Here is a 15,300-nt window from a genome sequence, read left to right on the forward strand (position 1 = left end):
TTTCCAAATTGACTCTCTAGCGCCCTCTTGAAAATGAGAAAAAATGAACCCGGCCACCACATTCATGTATCGACACGGAAATAGCAGGAGACGTCTATGATGACAAGACGAACGTAAAAGTCCAAAGAACCCATGTTTTGAAAAAAGTTATATTTTTGGGAATTTCCAAAATTTTAAAAATAACCCTTCCAAAAAAAACAAAAAAAAGATTTTCAAATAAATCGTGATACTTATGTGTAACCATTCCTAATTGATTTAAAAAAAAAAAAAATTTGATTAAAAAACCCAAGAACCCATATTTGAAAACAAACAGGAAGTCGGTCATCTTGGTTTCAGTCGGCCACTTTAGGGCCAAAAACAGGGGACATACCGTATTTCCTTGAAAAGCCGCCGGGCATGTAATATGTGCCTGCCTTGAATTGCTGCCGCGTCAAACTCACTCCCCAAATTTATTAGCGCATGCTTACTTTTACCACCGGGTCAAATTCGTGACGTCACGAGTGACGCTTCCCTTGTCGTCATTTTCAAAATGGCGGAGGAGTTTATTTCTGCTTTAACTATGTGTAAACCAGGGGTCTTGTTCAACAGCCATACAAATCACACTGATGGTTGTGATATAAAACAAATTTAACACTCTTACTAATATGCGCCACACTCTGTGAACCCACACCAAACACATTTCGGGAGAACATCGGCTCTGTAACACATTATAAACGCAACATAAGAATTACCCACAATGCCATGCATCCATGACTCTTGGCTATATTATACACCCCGCTAGCACCAAACATCGCCCCCCGCCCCTCTCCGTGCGACGGTTGAGGTGGGCGGGGTTGGGGGCGCGTGTATAATATAGCCAAGAGTCACGGATGCATGGCAATGTGGGTAATTCTTATATTGCGTTTATAATGTGTTACAGAGCCGATGTTTTCCAGAAATGTGTTTGGTGTGGGTTCACAAAGTGTGGCACATATTAGTAAGAGTGTTAAAGTTGTTTGAATCACAACCATCAGTGTAAAAGGTATGGCTGTTGATCAAGTATGCATTGCAATCTCGTATGAGAAGTAGCGAAATGCATGCATCCGGCTGGCATGCAGATAGCGTTGTGTAAAGGCGGTCGCGATGACATGTTGTAGAGCAGTGGTCCCCAACCACAGGTCCGCGGCCGCAGAATCATTTTTTTATAAAAAAATTTTTCTCACACTCAAGTTTTACTGCATGCCATTGGTAAGCGCAGGAGTGAGAAGAGGTTTTAAATTAAATAACGCCCGGCGGCTATTCAAGGAAATACGGTACTTTAATGAACTCCTCCGAGGGACTTTGACCAAATGGTCAATGATAAATTGCAAAGGATTTTTATGTACGTCATGAAGAGGAAGTCGGCCATCTTGGTTTCCGTCGGCCACTTTAAGGCCAAAATCAGGGGTCATACTTTAACGAACTCCTCCTATTGACGTTGACCAAATGAGCCGCGGTTAAAATGACAGATACTAGACAAATGGGCGATGATAAGTTGCGGAATATTTTAAGTACGTCATAGGATGTGGGCGTGGCATGAAAAGGAAGTCAGCCATCTTTTTCCGTCCGCCACTTTAAGGCCAAAAAAAGAGTTCATACTTGAACGACCTCCTCCTAGGGACTTTGACCAAACAGGTGATGAAAATTGCGAAGGATTTTCATGTACGTCATTGGATGTGGGCGTGGCATAAACAGGAAGTCGGCCATCTTGGTTTCCGTACGCCACTTCAAGTCCAAAAACAGGGCACATACTTTAACGAACTCCTCCTAGGGACTTTGACCAAACAGGTGATGAAAATTGCAAAGGATTTTCATGTACGTCATTGGATGTGGGCGTGGCATAAACAGGAAGTCGGCCATCTTGGTTTCCGTACGCCACTTCAAGTCCAAAAACAGTGCACATACTTTAACGAACTCCTCCTAGGGACTTTGACCAAACAGACGATGATAAATTGCGAAGGATTATTGAGTAAGTCATTGGATGTGGGCGTGGCATAAAAAGGAAGTCGGCTATCTGGGTTTCCGTCGGCCACTTCTAGGCCAAAAACAGGGCTCATACTTTAACAAACTCCTCCTGGGGAATTTGACCAAATAGGTGATGAAAAATTGCGAAATATTTTTATGTACGTCATAGAATGTGGGCGTATCATAAACAGGAAGTCAGCCATCTTGGTTTTTGTCGGCCACTTTAAGGCCAAAAACAGGGCTCATACTTTAACAAACTCCTCCTAAGGAACTTTGACGCAGTTAAAATGACAGATAGTAGACAGATGGGCGATGATAAATTGCGAAATATTTTTGAGTACATCATATGATGTGGGTGTGGCTTTGTGCCAAACTTTTAATTTGATGGCTCTCCACGAAAGGTTCATTATTTGTAACTCATCTCCACAAGTTCATTTCTTGATAAGCATTATTTTAAATGATGTTGATACCTTGACTTGATGGATAGGTCAATAACTATTAGGACTTAATTGTGGTGGGCGGAGCATGGCGGAAAAAAAAATTATCCTCGCCATCAACCATCAAAAAGTCATTACTTGACTTTAAATGATCAGTTCTGCTTATTGGGCTTTAAGGTCTGGAACTGATCACGACTAGACATTGGTATCGACATCATTATCGCCCCCTTGTGGTGGAAAATTGTAACGATCATAACTTATTTCCACATGTTTCGATCTTCCTGAATTTTTGATGGTGAGTCGGGGCATTGGGAAGGACGTAAACGGGCCCGTTCAAGGCTAAATCTCGAATTTGCTAGTATTGTAAATCAGACGATGTGTTGCACTTGTGGTATTGAATGCTACATACTTTTTTTTTTTAACAAAAAGTGTCAAATGCACAATAACTAAACAAAAACAAAAACTACTATTGGCTATTGACCTCCTGTAACTTTACTCCCTGTATTTGTCTACAATAACTAAAACGAGCAATAAAAAAAAATTGTAAATAGTAAGAAAAAGAAAATATGGATCTAATAACTCTAGTATCCTTATATACTGATGCTATACTAGGTATCAGGACATCTGGACCGATCAACAGTACTTTACATTGAAACTTCAGCGGTTAGCTTCTTGTGTCGTCCTGCTCGATGTGCATGTAGCATGCTTAGCCATTCCTTTTCCTCTAGTCCTCCAGTGATAAAGTTACATGGAATGAACTCAGTATTTTTTACGTTGTGGTTGTGAGAACTTGTATCTAGGGAGCATTACAGTATCTTTAGTATCTCACAATGTTAAAAACATTTATTAGGAAAGTAATAAACATGATTTGTTATGCTCAATCTATGAGAATTTTAGATTTATAATTAAATTAAATTAATAATTGCATTGCATTAACAGCGATAAACGAGGGACCGATGCGAACATTGATCATCAGTCCCAATAAGTTTGTCTTACAGTTTCAGCCCTTGTTTTAAAACTGGAAACAGATAAAAATCTAAGTCATTTTGGTTGGTCGTTTACATGTAAACAGAATTTAGCAGATGGAAACGCAAACTTTTAAACAAGACTCAGGAAAAAAAGTTTTTTAGTGGCGTAGTGATACTTTTGTATAAAAAAAACAGTATCACCTGTAGATGGACATTTTCAAAAAATGATCGTGTAAAAGATACCCCGAAAAAGCCTACAGTAGAAAAGAGATTAATTTGGCCCCAACTCACGTGAGAGGAAGAGGGGGTGGGGTGGGGGATGGAAGTGTTCAATCACTTTGCATTGCATTCTGCAGAAAATGATGGAAAATGTCACTCTCCTTGGTCAAAGCTGGAATTGCCAAAAAAAAACACATTCTACTGCCATCTGGAGGCTGAAGTGGATAGTGCGACCCCAAATTTCTCATGTTTCATGTGTCAGGTAAACTGCGACTGTAGCTTGTATTTTCATCGGTTAGTTCATTTTCAGCATTTTCTAGCAACATGACCAGGGAAGAGAATGCACACAGTTGTGTTTGTTTTCTGCTCGCTGTATACAATGAGGAGGAGGAGCCTACGACGTTGCGGAAAGATGGTTAAATGGCGACTTCTCAAAGGCTGTTTTCGGCTCGGGCGACAACACGTCTGTTCTGACAACAGTTCCGTCTCAGCTTGCGAGCGCTGTTGCGAGACATCGACCAAAACATTAGACCATTTCTGCTAGCATGCACTGGTGTGGGCGGAGAACAGACGGAAATAAAGGCGGAGGATAATTCATGACACATTTGGAGTTTTACTGGTTTTTCTGTCAAAATCAGGCATGCTGCAATTTCTTTGTGGTTGTGACTGTTCGCGGTTTCCTTTGCCCTGAATGTGAATCTCTTGTGTTTGCTTGCGTAACTGACAAAGCATTACATCATCCGCGGTGCCGTTAATTATCTCCTTGTTATCGTCAGTTTCCTCAGAGGGGAAGATGCTCGACTTTTGGCTGAATTTAAAGTCTCCCCGAGTTTGTTGCCTAGCGAGGAGGTTATGCCAGTCCGCCGTGTCTCCTCAAGCGACCGCTCGTCCGTTAAAGTCGACCAGAACTTCGGGGCAGGCGGGGGAACGCCAGCCTGTGAAAATGCTCGTTTCATTTACAGGCAAATCTTATCTCAGCGTCAACGTATAAATGTTCCACAGACCTTCAGGGCATATGATTATGATCTTTCATGCTAGTGGCAAACAGAGCTCATTACGTCTTTCCTTGCTTACTAGTGTGTATGAATGAATACATTTTAATTACCGTATTTTCCGGACTATGGAGCGCACCGGGATATTAGCCACACCCACTAAATTAAAGAAGAAAAACCTATTTTTTCAGGACTATAAGCCGCAGATGGGGCAAAAAAGTATTTAGTCAGCCACCGATTGTGCAAGTTCTCCCACTTAAAATGATGACAGAGGTCTGTAATTTTCATCATAGGTACACTTCAACTGTGAGAGACAGAATATGAAAAAAAATCCAGGAATTCACTTTGTAGGAATTTTAAAAAATTTATTTGTAAATTATGGTGGAAAATAAGTATTTTGTCAACTATTCAAAGCGCTCACTGATGGAAGGAGGTTTTGGCTCAAAATCTCACGATGCATGGCCTGATTCATTCTTTCCTTAACACGGATCAATCGTCCTGTCCCCTTAGCAGAAAAACAGCCCCAAAGCATGATGTTTCCACCCCCATGCTTCACAGTAGGTATGGTGTTCTTGGGATGCAACTCAGTATTCTTCGTCCTCCAAACACGACGAGTTGAGTTTATACCAAAATGGATACATGGATGATACAGCAGAGGATTGGAGGAATGTCATGTGGTCAGATGAAACCAAAATAGAACTTTTTGGTATAAACTCAACTCGTCGTGTTTGGAGGAAGAAGAATACTGAGTTGCACCCCAAGAACACCACACCTACTGTGAAGCATGGGGGTGGAAACATCATCCTTTGGGGCTGTTTTTCTGCTAAGGAAACAGGACGATTGATCCGTGTTAAGGAAAGAATGAATGGGGCCATGTATTGTGAGATTTTGAGCCAAAACCTCCTTCCATCAATGATAACTTTGAATGGTTGACCAAATACTTATTTTCCACCATAATTTACAAATAAATTCTTTAAAATTCCTACAATGAGAATTCCTGGATTTTTTTTTCACATTCTGTCTCTCACAGTTGAAGTGTACCTTTGATGAAAATTACAGACCTCTGTCATCTTTTTAAGTGGGAGAACTTGCACAATCGGTGGCTGACTAAATACTTTTTTGCCCCACTGTATACATTAATACGGTAATATTTTATAAATGTTTATTTACATACCTAATTGTTTCCAAACAATGTTTGAAACAGGGCAGTAAAACGGCTGATCAAACAAACCAGAAGTCATCGTCATGGACCCACTGGATGCGGAAGCTAGCTCTCCAATCAGCTAAACAGATTTAACTCCACAGTGACGTTTTAGTGAATTAATGAAACTGAACTAAAACAAAAATAATGCCAATGTAAGTTAATAATACTAACAAAGACACTGGTAAACGTGTTAGCGAACAACGCTGGCGCCATTAAATTACAAAAGCACCTACAAACACGCATGAAAACGAATGGGACGGTTTAGTAAGTACAAACCCCGTTTCCATATGAGTTGGGAAATTGTGTTGGATGTAAATATAAACGGAATACAATGATTTGCAAGTCCTTTTCAACTCATATTCAATTTAATGCACTACAAAGACAAGATATTTGATGTTCAAACTCATAAACTTTGTTTTTTTTTGCAAATAATAATTAACTTAGAATTTTATGGCTGCAACACGTGCCAAAGTAGTTGGGAAAGGGCATGTTCACCACTGTGTTACATCACCTTTTCTTATAACAACACTCAATAAACGTTTGGCAACTGAGGAAACTAATTGTTGAAGCTTTGAGAGGGGAATTCTTTCCCATTCTTGTTTTATGTAGAGCTTCATTCGTTCCAACAGTCCGGGGTCTCCGCTGTCGTATTTTACGATTCATAATGCGCCACACATTTTCGATGGGAAACAGGTCTGGACTTCAGGCGGTCCAAGAAACTACCCGCACTCCTTTTTTACGAAGCCACGCTGTTGTAACACGTGGCTTGGCATTATCTTGCTGAAATAAGCAGGGGCGTCCATTAAAAGGCGGCACTTATGTTGTTTGAAAACCTGTATGTATCTTTCAGCATTAATGGTGTCTTCACACATGTGTAAGTTACTCATATCTTGGGCACTAATGCAACCCCATACCATCACAGATGCTGGCTTTTGAACTTTGCGTCGATAACAGTCTGGATGGTTTGCTTCCGCTTTGGTCCGGATGACACGATGTTGAATATTTCCCAAAAACTATTTGAAATGTGCACTCGTCAGACCGCAGAACACATTTCCACTTTGCATCAGTCCAACTTAAATGATCTCGGGCCCAGAGAAGCCGGCTGCGTTTCTGGATGTTGTTGATAAATGACTTTCGCTTTGCATAGTAAAGCTTTAAACTTGCACTTCCAGATGTAGCAACAAACTGTAGTTAGTGACAGTGGTTTTCGGAAGTGTTCCTAAGCCCATGTGGTGATATCCTTTGGAGATTTACGTCGGTTTTTGATACAGTGCCGTCTGAGGGATCGAAGGTCACGGTCATTCAAAATTGGTTTCCGGCCATGCCGCTTACGTGAAGTAATTTCTCCAGATTCTCTGAACTTTTTGATGATATTATGGACCATAGATGTTGAAATCCCTAAATTCCTTGCAATTGCACTTTGAGAAACGTTGTTCTTAAACTGTTTGACTATTTGCTCACGCAGTTGTGGACAAAGGGGTGTACCTCGCCCCATCCTTTCTTGTGAAAGACTGAGCATTTTTTGGGAAGCTGTTTTTATACCCAATCATGGCACCCACCTGTTCCCAATTAGCCTCCACACCTTTGGGATCTTCCAAATAAGTGTTTGATGAGCATTCCTCAACTTTATCAGTACTTATTGCCACCTTTCCCAACTTGTTTGTCACGTGTTGCTGGCATAAAAATTCTAAAGTTAATGATTATTTGCAACAACAAAAAAATGTTTATGCGTTTGAACATCAAATATGTTGACTTTGTAGCATATTCAACTGAATATGGGTTGAAAATGATTTGCAAATCATTGTATTCCATTTAAATTTACATCTAACACAATTTCCCAACTCATATGGAAACGGGGTTTGTATGAACAGTTTTAGTTACATGGTAAAACTTAAAAAGGTTCCTTGTGGTGATAAATGAAGAATCCACTTGAGTAGAAACACTAGGAACGACTATAGTAAGTATTGCTGTGATTTTGCTTCATCCTTCACTTTAAACGGGAATGACACATGTGAGAAGAATGCATTTACCAACCTGATAAGACCTGAGAATTTTGAAAGAAAGAGATGACACAGTATTATCTACTCACAGATGCTACGAGATGGCTGTTTGAACCCACTGCAGCTAGTCCTAGATAGTCCCACTCCTTAATGCTTCAGTCACATGCAAGATTCTCACAGGGATGAGGCAAAAATACCGGACCGAACGGTAATTGTACTTCCGGTTGAAAGCTCGAGTCTAAACAAAAGGGCAATGCACCCCAGCAGCACCTGCAGTAAGCAAAATCGTCCAAAAGGCGGCGCCATAGTACAAACAATAACACACCTACTCAGTGTATTTTGTAGTTTTTATTTTTTAATTTTTTTTACATTATGACTGTCAGAGAAAAAAATCTATAAATTAGCTGCACTGCTTTAAACGCCGCAGGGTTCAAAGCTCAGAAAAAAAGTAGCGGCTTATAGTCGGGAATTAACGGTACATTGTATGATACTTCCGACTCTCCCTGCCCTTCTTCTCCTGTTGTTCAGCACAGAAAAATTGCAAAGTCATGTGGACATTTATTTTAAACAAATGATGGTCCACCACAAATTCTGCCTAGCAACAAGTGGTCACATGACCATGAAAAATAAGTATGTTGCACTGCTTCCATCCATCCATTTTCTACCGCTTGTCCCTTTTTGGGGTTGCTTGCTCGCTTTAAAGTTTTACAATGAATTGTGTGTAGTTTAGTATATTTTTTTAGTCTAAAAATGCACACCAGGCGGTAGATTTCCTGTTAGCAAACAATTAAATCTATCACACTAATACTGGTGTGTATTCTTATTTTTCGGCTCATAAGCTGCAGTCTTGAGGTTGTTTGCACCTAATCCTACGACAAAATCCCGCAGCATAAAGAACGAACAAATCGATAGCGTGCAGCAGTAATGGTCGTGCACCTTAAGAAGATCGAAAGCGGTCAAGTGGTGGCAGTTGGCAACATGAGGGCGCTTTGAGGAGCTGAGTGAGCAATAGATGACACCAGTCAATTATCACCTGGCCCGCCGTGGGTGCGGGGCCGGGCGTCCCGCGAGACGGCGAGCACGCCTTGACATGACAAGAGGTTCGTCACATCATTGACAACATGACACATTTCTATGTCAAATCTGCTTCTTGTCAACAAGAATTCATTTGAAACTTGTGACATTGTCCTGATGTCTGTGGCTTTCTAATAAACACGAGGATTCAAAATCAACATACCGTATTTCCTTGAATTGTCGCCGGACGCTAATTAATTTAAAACCTCTTCTCACTCCTGCACTTACCAAAAGCATGCGGTAAAAGTAACCATGCGCTAATTATTTTAAAACCTCTTCTCACTCCGGCACGTACCAAAGGCATGCAGGAAAAATTTGAGTGTGATGTAAGCTTGGACCTTAAATCCTACTGAATAGCTCTTAATCTTCTTCCCTTTATGCGATTTCAAATTACAGGTATTGAAATCAGCCTCCTCCATTTTGAAAATCATGACAGGGGAAGTGTCACTCGTGACCTCACGAGTTTGACCAGGCGGTAATACTAAGCACGCGCTAATTATTTCGAAAGCGAGTTTGACCCCGCAGTAATTCAAGGCAGGCGCATACTATATGCCCTGCGGCAATTCAAGGAAATACGGTACCGTATTTCCTTGAATAATTAGCGGATGCTTAGTATTACCGCCTGGTCAAACTCGTGACGTCACGAGTGAAACTTCCCCTGTCATCATTTTCCAAATGGAGGAGGCTTATTTCAATACCGGGTAATTTGAAATCGCATAAAGGGAAGAAGATTAAGAGCTATAGGATTTAAGGTCCAAGCTTACATCACACTAATTTTTTTACTGCATGCCTTTGGTAAGTGCCGGAGTGAGAAGAGGTTTTAAAATAATTAGCGCATGCTTACTTTTACCGCATGCCTTTGGTAAGTGCAGGAGTGAGAAGAGGTTTTAAATTAATTAGCGCCCCGGCGGCAATTCAAGGAAATACGGAAGTTGTCTATTTGCAGGTAGTTTTAGATAGTAGTAGATAGAGTCGCTGTAGAGAGTTTTAGATAAGAGTACAAAACCAGTGAAGTTGGCACGTTGTGTAAATGGTAAATAAAAACAGAATACAATGATTTGCAAATCCTTTTCAACTTATATTCAATTGAATAGACTGCAAAGACAAGATATTCAATGTTCGAACTTAGAAACTATTTTTTTTTTTTCAAATAATCATTAGCTTAGAATTTAATGGCAGCAACACATTGCAAAAAAAGATGGCACATGGGCATTTTTACCACTGTGTTACATGGCCTTTCTTTTTAACAACACTCAGTAAACATTTGGGAACTGAGGAGACCAATTTTTGAAGCTTTTCAGGTGGAATTCTTTCCCATTCTTGCTTGATTTACAGCTTAAGTTGTTCTACAGTCCGTGGTCTCCGTTGTCGTATTTTACGCCTCTAAATGCGCCACACATTTTCAGTGTGAGACAGGTCTGGACTACAGGCAGGCCAGTCTAATACCCTCACTCTTTTACTATGAAGCAATGCTGTTGTAGCAAGTGCAGAATGTGGCTTGGCATTGTCTTGCTGAAATAAGCAGGGGCGTTAATGAAAAAGACGTTCCTTGAATAGCAACATATGTTGCTCCAAAACCTGTGTATACCTTTCAGCATTAATGGTGCCTTCTCAAATGTGTAGGTTACCCGTGCCTTGGGCACTAATACACCCATACTATCAGATACCGGCTTTTGAACTTAACGCCTAGAAAAGTCTGTATGGTTCTTTTCCTCTTTGGTCCAGAGGAAACAATATCCACAGTTTCCAAAATCAATTAGAAATGTGGACTCGTCAGACCACAGAACAGTTTTCCACTTTGCATCAAGCCGGCAGCGTTTCTGGGTGTTGTTGATAAATGGTGTTTAGACTTTTAACTTGCACTTACAGATGTAGCGACGAATTGTAGTTACTGACAGTGGTTTTCTGAAGTGTTCCTGAGCCCATGTGGTGATATCCTTTACACACTGATGTCGCTTTTTGATGCAGTACCGCCTGAGGGATTGAGGGTCCCTAATATCATCGCTTACGTGCAGTGATTTTCTCCAGATTCTCTGAACATTTTGATGAGATTACGGACCGTAGATGAGGAAATCCCTAAATTCTTTGCAATAGCTCGTTGAGAAATGTTGTTTTTAAACTGTTGGACAATTTGCTCACGCATTTGTTCACAAAGTGGTGACCCTCGCCCCATCTTTGTTTGTAAATGACTGAGCATTTCATGGAAGCTGCTTTTATACCCAATCATGGCACCCACCTTTTCCCAATTAGCCTGTTCACCTGTGGGATGTTCCAAATAAGTGTTTGATGAGCATTTCTCTACTTTCTCAGTCTTTTTTACCACTTGTGCCAGCTTTTTTGAAACATGTTGCAGGCATCAAATTCCAAATGAGCTAATATTTGCAAAAAATAACAAAGTTGACCAGTTATAACTTTAAGTATCTTGCCTTTGCATTCTATTCAATTGGATATAGGTTGAAAATGATTTGCAAATCAGTGTATTCTGTTTTTATTTACCATTTACACAACGTGCCAACTTCGCTTATTTTGGGTTTTGTAGATAGGGTCGTAGATAGTCGAAGATAGTTTTAGATAGAAGTAGATACAGACGTTGTGGAAAGTTGCAGGTATATTCAGATAGTAGTAGATACAGTTGTAGATAGTTGAAGATATTTTTAGATAATAGTAGATACCGTCAAAGATAGTTGAAACTAGTTTCAGATAATAGGAGATAAAGTCGTAGATTGTTGAAAACAGTTTTACATAGAAGTAGATACAGATGTTGTAGATAGTTGCAGGTATTTTCAGAAAATAGTATATACAGTCGTAGATCGTTGAAACTAGTTTTAGATATAAGTAGATACAGTTGTTGCATATAGTTGCAGATATTTTTAGATTGTAGTAGATACAGACGTAGATAGTTCCAGACATTTTTTTTAGATAGTAGTAGATACCGTTGAAGAAAGTTGAAGATACCTTTACATAATAGTAGATACAGTCATAGATAGTTGAAGATAGTTTTAGATAATAGTAGATACAGTCGTATGTATTTGAAACTAGTTTTAAATAGTAGTAGATATAGTCGCTGTAGATAGTTTCAGGTATTTTCAGATAATAGTAGATACAGTCGTAGAAAGCTGAAGACAGTTTTATATAATAATAGATAGTCATAGATTGTTGAACATATTTTTAGATAATAGTAGATACAGTCGTAAATAGTTGAAGATAGCAGTAGATACAGTTGCTGTAGATAGTTGTACAATCTCAAAATACCTGTAAATATCTACAGCACCTGTATCTACTACTATCTTCAATTATATATTACTGTGGGTCATACTTGTAAAGCGCTTTTCTACCTTTTTAAGGAACTCAAAGAGCTTTGACACTATTTCCACATTCACCCATTCACACACTGATGGCGGGAGATGCCATGCAAGGCGCTAACCAGGACCCATCAGGAGCAAGGGTGAAGTGTCTTGCTCTAGACACAATGGACGCTACTAGGATGGTAGAACGTGGGGATAGAACCAGTAACCCTCAGGTTGCTGGCACGGCCACTCTTCCAACTTCGCCACGCTGTCCCACTGTCTTTACTATTATCTAAAACTATCTTCAACTGTTAATCTGAAAATACCTGCTACTCTCTCCAGCGACTATATCTACTAATTTCTAAAACTATCAACTATTTACGACCGTATCTACTACAATCTGAAAATACCCGCAGTTGTAGAAAGTTGAAAATAGTTTAATATAATAGTAGATACAGTTGTAGATAGTTGAAAATAGTTTTAGACAGTAGTAGATACAGTTGTTGCAGATATTTTCAGATAGTAGTAGATACAGTAGTAGATAGTAGAAAATAGTTTTGCATAGTATTATATACAGTCGAGGTAGCTAGTTGCAGGTATTTTCAGATAATAGATATGGTCGTAGATAGTTGATGATAGTTTTAGATAATAGCAGATAGTCATAAATAATTAAAGATAGTAGTGGATACAGTTGCTGTAGATAGTTGCAGGTATTTCAGATTGTACAACTATCGACAGCATTTAGATAATATTAGATAGTCGTAGTTGAAAATAGTTTAAGCCAGTAGTAGATATAGTCATGTGACGATAGAGGCAGCGAAATGCATGCGTCCGGTCGGCACGCAGATAACATTGCGTAAAGGCGGGCGCGCTGACATGTTGTAGAGGACGTTAAAAGTAAAGCCCTCACGGCACACCCTCAATGTTGTAGTCCGAGTGAAAATCAGAGAAGGTTGACGCCGGGTGATGTCCGGGAGAGGCACCGAAATCCGGGATCCCCCCGAGCTGAGCCACATCAGAGTTGCCAAAGAGCTGCATGCGGCTCCGGAGCCGCGGGTTGCCGACCCCTGTTGTAGATAGTAGAAGGTATTTTTTTCTGATAGTAGTAGAGACAGTGGTTGTAGATCACTGAAGGTATTTTCAGGTAGTAGTTGATACAGTGGTTGTAGATCACTGAATATATTTTCAGGTAGTAGTAGATACAGTGAGATAGTTGCAGGTATTTTTGGAAAGTAGTCCATACAGCCGTTGTAGTTTGTAACCGATTGTTGCAGAGTGTTACAGTTAGTTGTAGGTAGTCTGACAGTTCAGAAGAGAGGTTAAAAGTAGCAGATACAGTATGTGTAGATAGCGGCATACCGTATATTTCAGATACTTCCTGATAGCTACAGCAGATGGTTGAAAATAGATACAGATAGTTGCAGGTATTTGTAGATACTTTCAGATCGTTCTTCTGTGTCCTCACTCACCGTTGACTTCCTGAGCGCCCGCGTCGGTGAAAAGCAAACTCATCACCTCCTCGAAGTTGCAGCTGGGCTCCGGGGCGTTGCTGTCCTGACCCACGTGGTGCAGCATCCTCTTCAGAACGTCGTCCAGGGACGCTGCCGTCTCGTCCAGCAGGATGCTCGCCCTGGCCAGGAAGCCGTCCAGGTCACGGTGGGCGCGGATCTCCTCCTCGAAATTCATCAGCTTGACGTACTGCACACAGGCAAGACCACTGTTAGTCTTTATATTTGTACTCCGACTGGGTTTTGGAGGGCTTTTGGTCACTCCAGGTCTGTATGGCCCTCGGACTAGGAGCAAGAAGGGGTCTTGTCGGAAGCATACTAACGTGTTCCTAAGATGGAGAGTCAAAGATTGATAAAAAGCTACAACATCTGTCTTCATGTGTTCACAATCATGTGTTCACTGGAACCCCCACCACTTTTTTGGTGAATTTTTCAAAACAGCGGCAGACCTCCCCAAAGAGCTCTAATTCTTCAAAAGAAGGTCTCAGAACCCTTCAAGAGACGCTTGAATAGAAAAAAAAAAAAAAAAAGACGAGCACGGCTCGATTAAAAGCCCAGACGACGTCCCCCCTCATTCAAACCCACTCCAACGCAGATTGCTACCCCCCGCCCTCGGCACATCGATCGCTGCATTGGCAAAAATTCCAAAGCCGAGTGGAAGCCCCGCTGCTCGTTGTAAAACATCAAACAATCTCGGATGAGGGAACATTTGGATCGTCTTGTGTTTGTTTGCCACCGGAGACCCTGGTGGGCGGCTATTTTTGCATTTTTCATTGCATTTTTGAATTAATAATGTCTTTAGAATCTTATCATCCAATTTGTTTCTCATGTCTTGGTTAGCTTGTTAGGCTTCCTTATCCATGAAAATATTGGTTTTAATATTTTTGGTGTGGGCCATTGGGCCTTTTTGTGTCAGTATACCCCTCGATTTCAATTTTAAAAAATGGTAAATTTAACCTCAAGAGAATCGAATAAATAAATAAAAGGTTGTTGTGTTGCCTTGAGGGGTATTAGAACACATCTCTTAAATACATTTGTTTTATTTATTTTTTTCATTTTAATAATTTAATACTGAATTGACCTCACATTGTTTTTGTACTGGATAACAAGGTAAAATGAGAGGAGAGGAGCTGGCTGTCAGTGTGTTCAGTTTTGGCTCTAATTATTGCTTGATAATCTTATTTTTATAACTGGGTCAAAACCGACCCTAACAACACCAAGGTCATAATTTCAACCAGAGCATTTTATAATTTAGTGAAAACAAAAACATTTTTTGTTTTGTTGATATAGAGGTTCCTGACAAAGTCAAAAAGCCTTGATCCAAAAAACTAAATGTATGTGGTTCTTTTATGCATTTAAAAACTAAAACGGGTCTGTGCCGACCCTAACGCAAGACGAAGGTTGTACGGCCACCCTCAGTGTGACTTGTATGGCTGTTGACCAAGTATGCCTTGCATTCGCTTACGTGTGTTTCTAAAAGCCGTATGTATTATGTGACTGGGCCGACATGCTGTATGTACGGAGGAAAAGCGGACGTGACGACAGGTTGTAGAGCAGGGGTAGGGAACCTATGACTCGCGAGCCAGATGTGGCTCTTTTGATGACAGCATCTGGCTCTCGGATAAATC

The 15,300-nt window shown here is 40.4% G+C and overlaps 1 protein-coding gene across 5 annotated transcripts in view; it reads right to left on the reverse strand.

The window, feature by feature from the left end:
• Nucleotides 1–15,300, reverse strand: part of slc4a11 (solute carrier family 4 member 11) — a 303,990-nt gene that overhangs the window by 137,082 nt on the left and 151,608 nt on the right. For all 5 annotated transcript variants that reach the window (XM_061894871.1, XM_061894875.1, XM_061894874.1 and 2 more), the window contains one exon: nt 13,634–13,862. In XM_061894871.1, coding sequence (XP_061750855.1) covers nt 13,634–13,862 — 229 coding nt within the window. The remainder of the gene's footprint in view (nt 1–13,633; nt 13,863–15,300) is intronic.

Source organism: Nerophis ophidion, linkage group LG03, assembly GCF_033978795.1.
Source record: "Nerophis ophidion isolate RoL-2023_Sa linkage group LG03, RoL_Noph_v1.0, whole genome shotgun sequence".
Classification (NCBI taxonomy): Eukaryota; Metazoa; Chordata; class Actinopteri; order Syngnathiformes; family Syngnathidae; genus Nerophis; species Nerophis ophidion.